Source organism: Diadema setosum, chromosome 9, assembly GCF_964275005.1.
Source record: "Diadema setosum chromosome 9, eeDiaSeto1, whole genome shotgun sequence".
NCBI classification, from domain to species: Eukaryota; Metazoa; Echinodermata; class Echinoidea; order Diadematoida; family Diadematidae; genus Diadema; species Diadema setosum.
This window is the reverse complement of record NC_092693.1, coordinates 18,112,534-18,129,139: the sequence shown is the minus strand read 5'-3', so window position 1 is coordinate 18,129,139 and position 16,606 is coordinate 18,112,534. Positions and strand designations below refer to the sequence as shown.

The 16,606-nt window shown below is 40.1% G+C and overlaps 1 protein-coding gene across 1 annotated transcript; it reads left to right on the top strand.

Moving 5' to 3' along the window:
* Positions 1–1,718: 1,718 nt before the first annotated feature.
* LOC140232916 (sialate O-acetylesterase-like) lies at positions 1,719–16,170 on the top strand. The gene is made up of 10 exons (XM_072313027.1): positions 1,719–1,731; positions 2,376–2,522; positions 3,171–3,355; positions 4,882–5,020; positions 6,054–6,261; positions 7,659–7,816; positions 9,657–9,790; positions 10,423–10,580; positions 11,048–11,240; positions 15,868–16,170. The coding sequence occupies exons 1-10, from the start codon at positions 1,719–1,721 to the stop codon at positions 16,168–16,170; spliced, it is 1,638 nt and encodes a 545-aa protein (XP_072169128.1).
* Positions 16,171–16,606: the final 436 nt, after the last annotated feature.

The following is a 16,606-nucleotide window of genomic DNA, read 5'->3' as shown; positions in this document are numbered from 1 at the left end:
TAGAATGTCATGTCATACTCAGCACTCGATGCAACACCTGGCCTGGTGATCTCAAATTTAATTTTGTGGGCCAATTATTTAATTTAATACATGTTGTAATAGCAAGATTTTAAAAAGAAATGCAGTCAGCTAGCAGCTAGCTGCAGCTGCTGCAATCAACTCACCTGATGAAACATGGCACATCAGCATCGACAACAACACAACCAGGAGAAGAACTGTTTTAGTCGTCATGGATGGTTACTGCAGGGTGCTTCTTCACTCTTTTGTTGCTTTGACTTCTTTTTCTTTTCTTTTTTACTTCTCTGCTCTTTCTATCGCAGTCAGCAGTGTCGGTCTGTGTCGTTCCGCGTTTCCCTAGCCAAATTGTTCTATGATTCCGATCTTGGAAAGTTGGACTCACTTAATTTTTACTAAAATGGTACCGGGTACCGGGTACGGGTACTACGGTCTAACGTTACGGGATACCGCGGGACTGTAAACTATTGTCATTAGCCGATTAGCGCGTAGCAATAGCGTCAACAAAGCCATAACAGAGGTTTATACAGGCGGAGGAGTCATTCACGTAGGAACATCATGTATTTCTGAAGCCCGCCTCTCTGCAGAAGACAGTCAATTATGTAATTTAATGAATAATGGCAGTGTGCGATAGAATCAGGACATAGCCAGTGAAGCGGAAAAAAAAAACAGTGTTATTGTCACCTGATGTATTGTCATGTGATCTTTTTGTTGTCTCACGGCGAGTCACGAGACCTAGTACAGTACTAGTAGTACATGTACCTCTCTGCAGCAACTTCTATGCTCCATGCATGCTAGCTACGGCGGGGCGTAAGCTACTACGCACAGCGTCTCACACACCCCCGCGATTGCCCGCGATCGCCTACATACAATTATCGATTATACAAGCAGCAGTCAGTCAAACTCCAGTCAGTCGAGACATAACGTCGCGCATCGTAGATTCGTAAGCCTACTTTTCCAGTCAGTCGAGACATAGAACCTATATAACGTCGCGCATCGTAGATTCGTAGGCCTACTTTATCAGCGTTTTCACATTCTCCCATTTAATCTAAGCTCGTTTATATGACTCGTAATAACCATGCTCTTTTCAACGTATTCATCAACATGTATTTGCTTGGTAGTGTTCCTAACTTCAACAACATCTTCATGGACATCTGCCGCACGCTCAGGAGCAGCGCAACAGGGTAAACTTAATTTAGATTTGTTAAAATACATGTAGGCCCTAGGCCCCTATCTGAGCTGAATCTGTTTTGGTAATGCATGAATGCCAGTTCTACTGACTGAACATCTGAACTGATCTATCTCTTCCCATAGCATAGTTAAGAAAGGAAGTACAGTAATTGTGGCATTTAATCTCCATCATCAGCTGTTAACAATTGGTTAAGTATTCTAGTGACAGTATTTTTAGTGTATCTCCTAGCCCGACCAGACGCCGTGCGCTAGCGACTTACACTTGTGTACAGCGACAGGGCTGTGTAGTTGTGTATCTCGTAGCTCTTTGAAGTACATGTATTGTACAGGATCTGTTATTCATTTTTGCACTCGAGCCAAATCATGGGAGAATTGGGGGCACATAGCCATAGATAGGAGTGACAATTTTGAGGACAGTGAGTGAGACTGAGACTGAGAGTTAATAGTCTACTGATCAGCGCAGATAGAGTAGTGAATTAACTTTATTATAGTGTGATGATACTATGATCATGATGGTAGAGAGGGGTAAAAAAGCTCATTTGATTTTTCTTTCAGACACGAGACTTTCATGTGATGTGGTTGCAGTGATTTCCTCGTTTTATGGATGTCAAATATGTAGTAAAGAAAAATACATTTGAAATATAGCCCTAATTATATGAATCACAATTGCGATACACGTCACTGTTGCAGTGCAGTGAAAGTGACCGTAGCAATCAATTGAAGTACCGTAGCTGTCGTGGGATGTCGCAATCTGTGCTGACCCTGATAACTTTGCTGTTATCAGCTATCTTACTGTTCAGCATGTTTTGACAGTTACATCTTCTGTTTTAATAAAGATATACAGTGTAGCAGTGAAATTGTTCAGAAAGTATCAGACAAGCAAAAGAGATATAGAGATTGTATTTGTATTAACCAGAATGTATAACACTGTTCAACCACTCAAGGTTACAATTTAGCAGAACACATAGAGATGTTATTAAACTTGGCAGTACAATATATCTAGTCAATAGTAGTCATTAAAATTACAGGAAGGATGCTGATACCATCATTAAGCTCAATGCTTCGAAAACTGGTATTGTATTGATGTTACTGAATCTTTGCTAGATGAAATTCACGTCCCATCCAGGATTTGTGTCATACTTATTGGACTGTTTAACTTTCCTTTGCAGATACATTTCGACTGGCCACATACTACTCTGATCACATGGTTCTGCAGAGGGCTCCAGACAGTGCTGTCATTTGGGGCTTTGCTAAACTAGCCACCAACATCACTCTGATATTCAAGGAAATGAAATACACAGCGATTGCTGAAGTTGGTGAGTATCCCAAGGTTTATAGGTATTTTAATCAACCAAAGTCTGGTGGTGCAACGTCTCTCACTACTGACAAAGATAATGGGGACAAAGGTTAAAATTCCACAGGTAAAGATGTCAGAGCCCACATGAAATTGTTACTCTTAGTATTTTCACTTCTACTTCAGTTTTCACTGCAATGTAGTGACATGTTTGCCTCAAACCTTTCATTCTTACACCAAGTCATTTGTTATGGGTTATACATGTACATCCGTCAGTTTTGAGGTATCCGTCTCAGTTTTGATGTCATGCAAGAACCATAAATCATGTTTTAATCAAACTTTATATTAAAGAAGGGGTGAGCTTATTGTTACATGAGTCTGATGTTTCATAGTCAAATGACCTTGTTTAAGCAGTAGATCTTTCAGATAGTGAGGTCTGGATCAGCCTACAAATAGGGGATCAGTAGGTAGTAGTTTTTTAGTAGTTTAATGACCAGTGTTTTATGCTCAAAAAGAAGTACACAATTGTAAAAAAAAAAAAAAAAAAAAAAAAAAAATGAAATGAAATGCAACTAAATAAAGGGAACCGTATGGATTGCACTCTTCTTAGCTAGAGTTATTGTTCTACTAACAAATGCAATTATTCATTTTTTTTTTCAATTTGTGATAGTTTCCTACACCTCAGAGGGTGTCTGGAAAGTGACCCTTGAACCACAGCCCCCAAGTGGACCCTTCACCATCAAAATTACTGCAGACAATGGAGGGGTGGTGGAGGTCATTGAACTCCAGGACATCCTGTTTGGGGATGTGTGGGTGTGCAGTGGCCAGAGCAACATGGCGCTGGATGTCAAAGCTGTGAGTAGACCAAACCCCCTTCAACCAGCATCTTGTCAATCTCAGTATCTAAGATAGCAATAATGGCAAGCCCATCCGGCCTCTACTGTAAAAAAAACAGACACTTTCGTTGAATGAAACTTTCGCGAATTGGAGCTGATGGCCTTTTTCATGCCATGAAACTTTCACAAAGTGGCAAGTGGCATTCAATGCATTGTGTAGACAAAAACTTTCATGTGTATTTCACTTTCCCAAATCTTGGCACTTCTTGAAATTCTCAAAAGTTTTGTGCATGCAAAAATTTCTGTTTCCAGAGTACATTATCCTGTGCAACAATTTTTGTTTTAAACTGGGCAAAGAAAGCCATTAGAGTCATATGATAATACAACATCAGTATTATCACCCACCCAGTATTTTCAAACCAGCAGATTAATGGTAACACCAATGTTGACACATATATGTGACCCGCTACAACAAAATGATCCTAAAGTCGGGCGAGGTCGATTATTTGAAAATTGCATGATATAATCCCCTAATCTTTCTGCTTTAAATTGATATATAACACATTTTATAAAAATAATCGGCTGCGGAGATATTGATGTTTAAAAGAGAGTATGTTGAGACGTCTGGAAAAGCACTGTTTCGAGAAAAGCGCCCCAAAAGTTTTCCTTTCGACGCAATCACCATCAAGAGACACACAAGTCAGTTTTCACCTCTGGACAATAGAAGGTAAGCCCTAGCAACCCCCGAAGAGTTCATTCAAACACATCAGCGTCGGCAGTCTCCTCACCAACCAATCAGTGACCAGGATGTGAGAAGTGGCTGAGCATAGCGCACCCCGCCTGCACGTGCACCAGTCGACTGGGCAGTGTGCGAGCTTCACGCTTCGGTTAGCAGCAAGCAGCAAACTGACCAATGAGATCACTCTAGTCGTTGTTAGGGGCGGAACCTATCTGTGGCGCTCAATCCAAATTTTCGAACCATTTTCTGCTTCGTTGAAACACCAAAAACATGGCTCAGAAAAACGCTATTTTTTTATCTTTCCTTTGATCATTTTGCTTCAAAATTTCGACAGATGATAGAAGACATGTTAGACTCCAATAATATATCAAAATCAGAAAATCGTAAGTTTTGACCAATTTTAATGCTCTGACTTCAAACTCGATTTTCACGGCTTCGACAGTGCGCGACTTTAGGACCTTTTTGTTGTAGCGGGTCACATATGTCTAAAGTACTTAGTACGATATTTCTATGCACTGACACAAAGGAGCAAAGCAAAGGAGAGGAGAAGAAAAAAATGAGCCAACAAAAAAATTATGTTTTATATTATTTTAGTCACTTCAATCTATTGTGTAAAACCAACATTCACTGAACTTTACCTTTAAGGGGAAAAGATAGGCCCTTGGCTGAGACAGTTGTCAAACTACTCTTTCATGCAAGGTGTTCAGTGGATAACAATACCTCAGTAGAATCTGTACTGGTAGCTGGCACTTGCAGTGTAGTTCCACAAATGAAATCAAATAGCCCATGTTGTGAAAACATTTCAGGCCTTCAATAGCAGTGAAGAGCTCGAGAAGTCCTACCAATACACCAACATCAGGCTGCTAGCCGTCACGGAGGTGATGTCCACCACGCCCCTCTATGACCTCACCAGCATCTACGAGCCCTGGTCCCTGCCCTCTCCAGGTGAGACATGTCAAGGCTTGCTGTAAACTATACACAGCCCTGTCACTGTACACAACGCGACAGGACTGTACCAGTTGGGATCTAAAACACACAGAAATGCACGTTGATCGCATTGAATTTTGATTCATGACATAATTTTTGTCACCTCAGACTCATTAAAGACAATCTTCATTAACTAGACTTCACATCTTTGTTATCGATATTGACATACACAATTCACAACTTACCAAAAACGAAGATTAAATGCAGCGTGTGAGCACAGTAGATCTGTCTTCTTGACATGGCCATATTTGGATAATCGGGAGCATGATCGGCATTGCACTTTCAAAGGTCACGCTAACGACCGTGCTGCAGACACTCAAGCAGCGCACACCACAGAACTCTATGTGGCGCACGCACAGATTTTGATCACGCATTTGTGCACAACCGACATCATTCAAATCTGGTATTTTGAATTCTGCAGCGATGGTCAGGGATTGCGCTTGCCCGCCCGCCCCCCCCCCCTACTCTTTTAGCACCCGTACATCGGAATACTGAAGTTGTCACCACTTTGCACCCCCCACCCACTTTTTTTACTCCGGAAGTGGCACTAGAAAAAAATAGAATGAAATGGAATGAAATCTTTGGGCACCGTGAGGCCTTGGATTTTGAGCGCCATAAGGCTTTTGATTTTGAGCGCCGTAAAAGGCCTTTGATTTTGTGCTGAAGACCTTTTTTTTTTTTTGCTTGTCAGCTGAAGAAATCTGGAAATGGAATGAAAAAGATGTGCTGAAGACAGCTCAAGAAACCCGGAATCGGCACTCCAGAAGTTGCTCTGAAGGCTTTTTTTTTTTTTGTTGCTTATTAGCTCATGAAACCCCGAAATGGGCCCCCCACTTTTGAAAACATGGCGCCGGCCTTGGTAAGTAACCGGTGCAGTAAAACTTGAGAAAGCCAGAAACAGGACAGTGTGTAAACTGTTTGTGGGTAGAATAGCGTTTGTGGAAACTACATTTTTTTTTTAATCTCTCTTCCTTGCCTTTATCACTCTCAGCTACCCTAGGTGCAAACAATGCAGCAGTTCAGCTTTACTTCTCAGCTGTGTGCTGGTTCTTTGGCCGCGACCTGTTCGATCACCTGCAGTACCCCATCGGTCTGATCTCGGTAAACTGGGGAGGGACTCCCATTGAATCTTGGTCGTCAACACGGGTGTTGAAGCAGTGTAATATGACAGCACCATTGAGCTCTGAAGCTGCTTACAAGCAATGGTAAATAATTGTTTGTAATTTTTTTTTTTAAACTCACACCTGATTTTTTTTTTTTGTTTCTCAGCTTCTTAAGCATTGTATGGCAAATATTATTTCATCACAAAGTGCCATAAACATGCATTTTTATGTTCTTGGGCTGACAAGCAAAAAAGAAGAAGAGAAAAAAGAGACAGATCACCTAGACCTTAACAGGAATTTTCTTGTACCACTTCCGGGGTCGAGCGGCTGACAAGCAAAAATAAAAGAAAAAATGCTTAAGCGCAATTTTCTGTTGCATACTTTTAATTTTTGTCGAGCCCACAGGAGGTGAGGGGAAACTACGGGGTCGCCTGCGGCGTCTGTCCGTCGTCTGTCTGTAACGCTACAAAAACTTGAATAACTCTCTACTAAGGACTTCAATTTCAATCAAACTTGGAGGGAAGATTGGTTATACAAAGTGACACATTTTACCAAACATGAAGCTCACCTTAAGGTCAGAGGTCACAGGCAGGGGTCAATGAACTTTAGGGTCCAATGTTAAGTTTTACGGCGTGTTTCGATTATGGCTCATAACTTTTGATGTCCGTTTGTGACCAAACTTAAATGGTAGATGTCCCTTGGGGAGTTGAAGGTCACCACAAGGTCAAAGGTCACAGACAGGGTCCATATGTCTGTTTGTGACCAAACTTACATGGTAGATGTCCCTTGGGGAGTTCAAGGTGACCACAAGGTCAAAGCTCACAGACGGGGTCAACAAACTTTTAGGGCCCAATGTTAAGTTTTTACGGCACGTTTCGATTATGGCTCATAACTTTTGATCCATATGTCCGTTTGTGACCAAACTTGGCTGGTGAATGTCCCTTTGAAAGTTGAAGGTCACCACAAGGTCAAAGGTCATAGGCGAGGTCAATTAACTACTGGGAGTTAGAAAAACATTCATTTCTTCTACGCGAATGGGCGAGACACATTTTGGCACTTGCCTTGTTTTTTAAAAAGAACAAAATTATACAGGGGAATGTGCTGGCCCGGTGCGCCAGCCTTTGTTTTTTTTCTTTTATTTCAAAAAAAGAAAACAAATTAAGTTAAAAGAAAAAGGCTTAAGCGCAATTATCTGGTGCATACTTGTATTTTTTTTTTTTTTAAAGAGCAAAATTATAGATGGGGGGGGGGGGGAATGTGCGGGCCCGGTGTGCCCCCCCCCCCCCCTTCATTTTATTTTCTTTTATTTAGAAAAAAGAAAATAAATTAAGGGGGGCACACAGCCAGTGCCCCTCCCCTCCCCTCAATCTGCCACTGCCACTGCAATGTGCACACTGTCCAAAGTCTCTGGCACAGAAAGGGTACATAGGAAAGGAAAGGATCAATGTAACTTTTTTCATTCTTTCTCTTGTTCTGTCCTTATATGCATAAAGGTCTTCTCATCCATTGAGGCTGAATGAAACAAAATTTGAGGAGAGGGTCAATGGTAAGCCATCTCTCTCTGATGGACCAAAAGCACACTACATCCTGTGGAATGCCATGATCCACCCTCTCCTCAACATGAGTATCAAGGGAGCCATCTGGTATCAAGGTCAGTGCAATCATGCTGTTTCCATAGCAACAAGAGAGAAGATGCCAGGCAAAAGATGAGATGATGTTAGAAAATCATCTACACTGGAGAAAAAGGTGATGGACTTCACAATAGGAGTGCACATTAATACAAATGTTCAATTTTTAGTTCATCTAAGTTCATTCATAACTATAGTTTCCAGCTGCTTGGGGGGAGGGGGCAAAAAACCCATGAAAGATTTTCACCAAACTTGGCAGGTAGCAAGAACCATGTCAGTGTCCCGGGGTTGGGCTTGGGGAGAGGGGGAGACAGACAAAAAAAAAAACCCCAAACTGAGGAATCTTTACCAATCTTTTCTTCTGAAACCTCAAGTGATAATCTATGTTATTGCTGTGATTAAGTACATTGGTGACTGTAGTTTCGAGTTTGTTCATGGCAGTTCCGTAGGGTAGGGGGATGTTGAAGATTCAAGTTTGGTCCCGTTTTTCACATTTTCATCTTCTTGAACAGGCACTTTCAAATTTTTACCAAACTTGACAGGTGTTATCGCTTGAGTGTAGAAAATATATACTTGTATAAATGGGCATAATTTCCCATTATGGGGCCCCCAGGGGCACAGGGCTGCATGCATATGTGGGGGGGGGGGGGGGGAACAGAGCCCCAAAATGATGGAATCTTTACAAAGCTTCTTTAGAACCAGAAGTGATAAGCTAAAGTAGTGCTATGACTAAGTAGATTGATGACTGCAGTTTTGAGTTTGTTCATTGCAGTTCCTGAGGTGGGGGGGGGGGGGGGGGGAAGGGGGGAATGGAGCCTGATTTTCACATTTTCTTTTTCTTCCTGAAAACACATGTCTAAATTTGTCACCAAACTTAGGAGGCATTTTCAGTAGTGTGACAAATTTACAGTCTAGGCCTACTTTGCAGCTAGTTTTTACCTGTATGATAGAATATAATGTATATACAAATGAACACCATCCCCTCTCCCCGATAGGCCCTCAAAGCTGCCCCCACCCCCAGGTTTGCTATGTCCTCATGTAATAATTTGCCAGAATGCATGGAAGGTGAACTTGTGATACTCTCTTGAGCTTGAATGCAGTCAATGGGCTCCAATCCTCAATTTAAAGAAAAATTATTGATAAAGACAGGAAACCTGAAAGGAACAGGAAAGTAGTAACAGAAGAGATGTTTGATATTTTTGCAGTCATTAAGACAATTAACCCGTTCCTTACGGGAACCTGGTATGCCAGGTTCCCGTGGGAGCAACTGATACATGGGAACCCTGTATACCATTTTCCCAAGATAAAGACAATAGTGCCTGCTTTTGTGGCCTAGATTCATGTCTCTTTGTGTTATGATGTCCCCCAAAATGGGTTTGATTAAAAGATTAGAGTTTATTCTATCAGCACTTTTTACCTTTTTCTGATTTAGTTTTCCCTTGGTCTGCTACAAAACTCGTATGAACATGTACATAAGCGATCAAAGCTGAGGTCAGTAGATTTCTGCGTTCGCTGAACCCCAGTCATCACATTCAGGTGCCTGGTTTTGTGTAGAACAAAAGAGTCTGTGAGCCCACTAACGAATGCTGTATTCATACATCGCACCCAATCAATATTTCCATTGTTCAAAGGCACATGTAGTTGACCGTGGGGTTGGGATACATGCATTGCTTGACTGCTTTCGCACAGGAGGATTACCAACCTGTCCATTCTCTGTCGAGGGCAAAAAGAATCTCGTTTGGGGACATTAAAGGTATTTTCAGAATTGCAGAAGGAACGGGTTAAATTGTAAGTTATCTTTGGATGTACACGTACATTGTAGGATGTATACAACTGTAACTGCTTGTTTCGCTTCATGTCCAGGTGAAGATAATGCTGTTGCTGACCCATCGACTTACAACTGTCTCTTTCCGGCCATGATCAATGACTGGCGTGAGCAGTGGTACATCGGCACTGGTCAGCACATGAGTGACCAGTTTCCGTTTGGATTTGTCCAGGTATGGCCAGCTTTTATCTTCCGTCCAATAGCCTGCTCTCATACTGTGGGAGTATATTTCATTAATTATGATAAAGAAATAAAGAAATGTTAATGAAGAACTTGCACAAGCACTCTCAGGATTTTATCTAGGGAATGAGACATTGAAATGTGTTTGAAGTTTTGAGGCTTTATTGACAAAATATGCCAAGAATTTGAATATGATGTGGCTGTGCAAAATCTTAAAATTACGGCATATATACTTGCACTTCTGCCTGTCAATGTAAAGTACACTGATTCTGAAGGAATAAAATTATATTAACGGAGTAAGACGACTCTACTTCTCCTCTTTATTTCTGATTCATCAGAATGGAAAAAAAAAAGAACTGAGGCTATTTTCACTACTCTAACTTGCCTTGTTTTAGTATACATTGTTTTTGTTCCTGGGTCAAGAATGTGATAATCTTGCTTTATTTACCAAAATCATCCAGGCATTCATTTTTTAGTCATGTGACATTGTGGTCAGTCTCTAAAAGGGATGATTTTTGTGATGAGGAGTATCCTGACACTAATTCTAGCCATCAGACCAATCCGTAATGGGCATCAATCAGGGCAGTGCCTGTGATGTTGTCACATTTGTCATCCATCTTACAGCTGTGCAATTCCGAGCACCCAGAACCAGGCAACGCCAACTTCACGTCCCTGCGTTGGCACCAGACAGCAGACTACGGCTACGTGCCCAACCCCATGATGCCCGGTGTTTTCATGACTGTTGCCGTTGATCTGCCCGATGTCAAATCTCCCTACGGACCGTACGCCAAAGTTTCATTTGTTTTTACTTAAAGCTGTCTCTTGCGTCAGTTACCAGTCCAGTTGCTGGTGCTTGTATATATTCTATTACTTCAGATTGTACTGATAATAATGATAATAAGAGCAATCCTTGCTAGTTTGTTGGTACCACACTCTGGAGCTTACAGCATATTGGTAAGCCCAGCCACTGCAATAGTTCGTGGTATACATATGCTGAAATCTTATTTTTCTCCAGCTTTTCAATACCCATATGAATGAAGAAGCTTAACTCTGCCCTTTTGTTTCAATAGGGGATGTGCTGATGTGTTTTCTTTGATATTGATTAAATACATGATGGAAATTTATTGCAATTAGATCAGAGATGTTGAGGAGGAGGAAGAAATTAGCTTCTTGCTCTTTCCTACTGTGCAGACTTTTGACTGGTCTGGTATCAAGCCATTATTTCCTGTTATGTCTCCCTCTCTCACAGAGTTCATCCACGAGACAAGCAGGATGTTTCAGCCCGGCTCCTGCTGGGTGCTCGTGCTGTGGCCTACGATGAGTCCTACGTCACTTTCCAGGGCCCCTTCCCCAGCTCCGTTGTCGGGATGACCAACCAGATCCAGATCCAGTTTAACTCAGGAAAGGTCCAGCTGGACTTGATCAACAATGAAGGATTTGATGTAAGAATTCTGAAGCATGAGTGAAGTAGTTCTTTCTTATACCTCCGCCACGAAGTGTCGCCTGAGGCATTATGTTTTCGGGTTGTCCGTCCTTCCATCCTTCTGTCTGTCCATCCGTCTGTAATCAGTTTTGTGGACAGCATAACTAAAAAACAGTTAGAGGTGCTAATGAAACTTGGCAGGTATATGTATGAGGGGGTGAAGTAGTGCCTATCAACCTTTGGGTCCAGATGCTCAAGGTCAAAGGTCAAGGTCAAGTGCTCAAAATTTCACTGTTTCCCCCAAATCTATGCAATGCCTGAAGGTATTTTCTTGAAACTTACTACATACATGTATTACCCAATTAAGATTCCCTTGTGAGAATTTCGGGTCATGAGGTCAAAGGTCAAAGGTCAAATGAAAATGTTAAAATTTCATTTTTTTTCTCCATACCTCAGAAATGGTTCCAGGTATCTTCATGGACCATAGTACATATGCATGTACTGACTGGCAGTGATTATCTTGGGAATTTTTTGGTCATGAGGTCAAAGATCAGGGCTCAAAGGTCAAGATCGACTCATTAAATTTCACTTTTTCCATCATATTTATGCAATGCTTGCAAGATTTTTTCTTGAAACTTGGTGTATACATATGTATTACCCACTAGAGATTCTCTGGGAAGTTTTTGGTCAAGAAGGTCAAAGGTCAAATGAAAGTGCTAAATTTTACTTCTTCCTCCATACATGTATCTCGGAAGTGGCTGAAGGTACAATATCATCATGAAACTGATATCTATGCATGTTCTGCCTGACAGTTATTCTCTTGGAAATTTTAAGGTCATAGGGTCAAAGGCCACGTCAAAATTTTAAAAATTTTCTATTTAATACAGAATTAGGTGATCCGAGTATCCTCTGGGATCACCTTCTGTATCTGTACTGATTCTTTGTTCTTCTTCTTTTTCTTCTTTCTCCTCAAAAGTTGTGTATGGATTAGCTCAAAAAGTCCTCTTCCTATCAATGTCAAAATCATACCATATATGTATCATGTCCCAAAGACGGCAATCGAACTAAAATCAAAGTTATCAGTCGACCGTGACGTCACTATGACGTCATTATATAAAAACACATTCTCAATCATATGTCATTAATGGAATGGAATTTTTCGATGAAATTTACGTCACATATATTTCAAATTATGCGCATTCTACTCATATTTTCAGAATTCATATTTTCCCTTAAAACGTGCGCGTACGCGCGCGTTGAAATATTTGTATGCTCAAATCGAGCTCAAAATTTTTTTGCACACGTTTCAGACCATTTGGAGCATTTTTTGAAAAATTGAAAAAATCGGACGGACGCGTACGCGCGCGCACATATACGCACGCACAGCTCATATGCAATGAAAATTTCCCGTTTTTTCACTTTGATCGGATGTCTGAAATGTCAAGGAATATTTCTACCAAGTTTCAAGTCAATCCCACTCAAAATGACATCATACGGGTCCGTCAAAGTTGAAATTCCGCGCGCGCGTCAATGGCGATATACAGTGCAACAATGCAAAAAAACTGCCAATTTTAAATCCGATTTTACTCGTCAGGATGGACGGTGACCCCCCATTTTTTTTACATATTCTGAAAGCTGATGAGTTGTACATGTCATTTCATGGGTTGGCAATGCTGGAAAAATGATTAAAATATATCAAATTTCTTAATAAAGTAAAAAAAGTAAATTTTCAAAATGACGTCATCAAATTTCAAATTCATTTAAGCATATCTCACTTATTTTTTAGTTGATTTTCGTCCAAATTTCAATATGTTGTAGCTTATTAAATGGTCTTTCAGATATATAATAACAACAATTTGATTGGATGACGGCATCACCTCGTAAAAAGGGATTAAAAGTAACATTGTTAAATTTGACCAGTTTACGTGTTATCTCTATGGGAGTGCAGTTTTTCTGGAAATGAAAACTGACATGACTATCTTTATCGAGCACTAGCTCACTTATGCTTCGGTGAATTTCTCCCATATTTTAGTATGTTGTAGCTGAGACTTTGGGCTATCGTTAGTGTGCCCTTTGTTTTTTCATACGGAGTCGGCATCATGCCCAAAAACTTGGTTGAAATTAAAGCTTATCTTCCATGTATTTTCATATTCCTTTCTTTCTGCAACTTTCTTTGCAATAACTCAAGAAAAACAAGCTCTATCAGCCCAATATATTGCACATATTTAGTTTATGTCACATACATTATTTCATAAAATAACAACTACTTGATCGGGCACCATCTTGGGTATGTAAATTAGGGTCAAAGGTCAAAAATGTTTCATCCTGTATCTTGGTGAATACATGTCTTATCTTTCCCATATTTTGCACACGTAAAGACCATGTTACAAGAATCATTTCACAAAATAACCACTTTTTGCTCAGATGCCATCTTGTCTGTGCAAAGTAGGGTCAAAGGTCATATGTACTTCTTTCTTTATCTTCATTATGACGTGTTATCTCTATGGGAGGGAATTTGTCTAGATGTGAAAATTGACATGATTGTCTTTATCGACGACTAGCTCAATTACCCTTCGGTAAATTTCTTCCAGATTTTAGTATGTTGTAGCCAATGTAATACTCTTTAAGTTTTGTTCATCAAAGTTTTAATCGGATGATGTCTTCACCTCGTGAAAATAGATATAATGTAACCTTGTCAAATTTAACCAGTTTACGTGTTATCTCTATGGGAGGGAATTTTTCTGGAAATGAAAATTGACATGACGGTCTTTATCGAACACTAGCTCACTTACTCTTCTGTAAATTTCTCCCAGATTGTAATATGTTGTAGCTCAGACTTTGGGCTATCGTCACTATACCCTCCATTTTTTCATACGGCGCCGATATCACGTCAAAAAAATTGGTTGAAATTATACTTATCTTCGATGTATTGAGATATTTCTTTCTTTCTGCAACTTTCTTTGCAATAAGTCAAGAAAACCAGCCCCTATCACGCCCATATTTTGCACATGTTTAGTTCATGTCACGTACATTATTTCATAAAATAACAACTACTTGATCAGACACCATCTTGGGTATGTAAATTAGGGTCAAAGGTCATAAATGTTTCAACCTGTATCTTGGTGAATACATGTCCTATCTTTCCCATATTTTCCACACGCAAAGACCATGTTACAAGAACCATTTCACAAAATAACCACTTTTTGCTCAGATGCCATCTTGGCTGTGCAAAGTTGGGTCAATGGTCAAATATACTTCATTCTGTATCTTCGTTATAGTGTATACCGAATTTGATACCAAAGATGGCAGACCTGACTCTCTTTTCTAAATAAGAATCCAAACATCACACGGCCAATGTCTCTAAACACAGATGAAACCTATATGGTCATGCCTATTGCGATCAGGACTCGAATCATCGATTAAAACAAATCGGATCACCTAATTTGTCAGTCTTGACAAATTCCAAGTCTAGTTTACATTTTTTCTCTATACCCTGAAATTGCCCAATGCATAGACTTATAAAAGGGTTAAAAGTCGAGTAAAAGTCTTCAAATCCCCAAATATATGCTGTCATAGAAAATGTAGCCATTCATCTAATTAAATCTAGTTCAGGGAAAGTGAACACTCAACACACTATAACATGCCATTTTAATATTTTGCCAATTAGATGAAACTGTCATCACACGTTATCAAGACATACTATATAGACCTATAGGAGAATCATACATTATGGCTGAGGCATACCAGTCGCCATAGCGACATTTCTAGTTGTTTATTTATTTATCTATTAGTACTGTCATCTTTTTTAGAATCTGCATGCCATGAGATGATTGGGACTAGATGAAGTTGAATTTGATTTTCAAAGTGTATCCATGACATTTTTATATTCCTTGTGATATTCATCATGTAGAATGATTGATTAGAAATGGCCTAATGATATTGTTTGGAAACAGGGAAATGTTTATTATGAAGTGAAGTCTTTTCATGACTTGCCATGCTGCCAAAGTACACATTCATGTGTACACATGTGGAAGCATTTGCACATCATGAGGTTGTCATGACAATAATTCACAAGACACATGTGATATTATTCCAAAGTACAGTGCACTCCTGTTATGACAAACAGGGTTATAATAGAATTCTTGTTACAACAAAGTAAAAATTCAGGTCCAAAAAAAATTATCATCAATATATCTTTGTTTGCATGACTGCTCAGCTATGGCAAAATTTCAATAAAATGAAAGAAAACTGCTGGTCCCGAGGACTTCTTTATAGTGAGAGTCCCCTGCACTTACCTTTGATAGGCAAGTACTGGGGAACAAATTTGAAGAGATTTGCTCCCCAGGGAGTGGAGAGTGAACACTCAGTGCTGGCAGGAAATAATGTATCCGGAAACCAGTGTAATAATAGGATGTATGCACTTTGAGCACTCTACAAAGTTGATTTAGCACAATATAAATTCATATTATTATCATTATTAATAGAAACAAGTATGTGATGGGTTTGACATGGCTCATGTCAACAGTAGGTCCTACACCCCCCAAAATATGACATTTTGTTTTCATGACCTTTTTTCTATCAAATGGTAGTACATTCCAAAGATGTAATCAATTATTCAAAGGTTCAATATGTGTCTTCATTCCTAGGTTTGCTGTGCACAGACTGTAACAGATTGTCCCATTCAGGGGAATATGTCCTGGACTCCTTCCAACATCACCAGCTCATTCCAGAACTCCACCATCAACATCAAGGACCCCTGTTTGTTCGGACAAGGTGTCGCCGTGCGGTACATCTGGCGGGACCTCCCCTGCCAGTTCAAGAAGTGCCCCCTCTATGACAGCATGACCAAACTCCCCGTGCCCCCATTCTTTTTGCCCGTGTCATCGGGGTCATCGAAGCAGGGGCCGCGGGGTGAAAAGATATGTGGCAAGAAAATTTTGACAGTGTAAGGCTTCCACTGTGGCCAGTCACAGCACTTAATCTGAAGAGATTACTATATGATATTTCATATGATATTTAAGTGGGTTTTTTTTTTTTTTTTTTTTTGGGGGGGGGGGGATTGTTTGTGTACCTTTTAGAACTCAGCAAAATGATTGATTCTTGATTTTAATGAAAAATCGTCTTTCATCTAGGTTATGTATTCTAGCTCAGACATCATTTTGAGTGTCAAATATGCTTATGACCTGGTTTGACTCTGCCGTCTTGTATATGAAGTATAGCTTCACATGGATGGTGCAATGTGATCAAAGCCTGTGTCATGAATCAAAGTGTACTCTTTACATGGCATAACCATGCTGTATACCACCACTGGTGAATTGCCAATTCAGACCTTAAATTGCAGTAATGCAGTAGCACTGCAAGAGCCTTAAATTCTGACACTGGAGG

What these genes read in the sequence shown, in the direction of transcription:
- LOC140232916 (XM_072313027.1), top strand. An exon ending in AGCTCTGAAGCTGCTTACAA is followed by an intron (nt 6,262 to 7,658) that starts GCAATGGTAAAT and finishes ATATGCATAAAG; the next exon opens with GTCTTCTCATCCATTGAGGC. An exon ending in TTCCGTTTGGATTTGTCCAG is followed by an intron (nt 9,791 to 10,422) that starts GTATGGCCAGCT and finishes TCCATCTTACAG; the next exon opens with CTGTGCAATTCCGAGCACCC.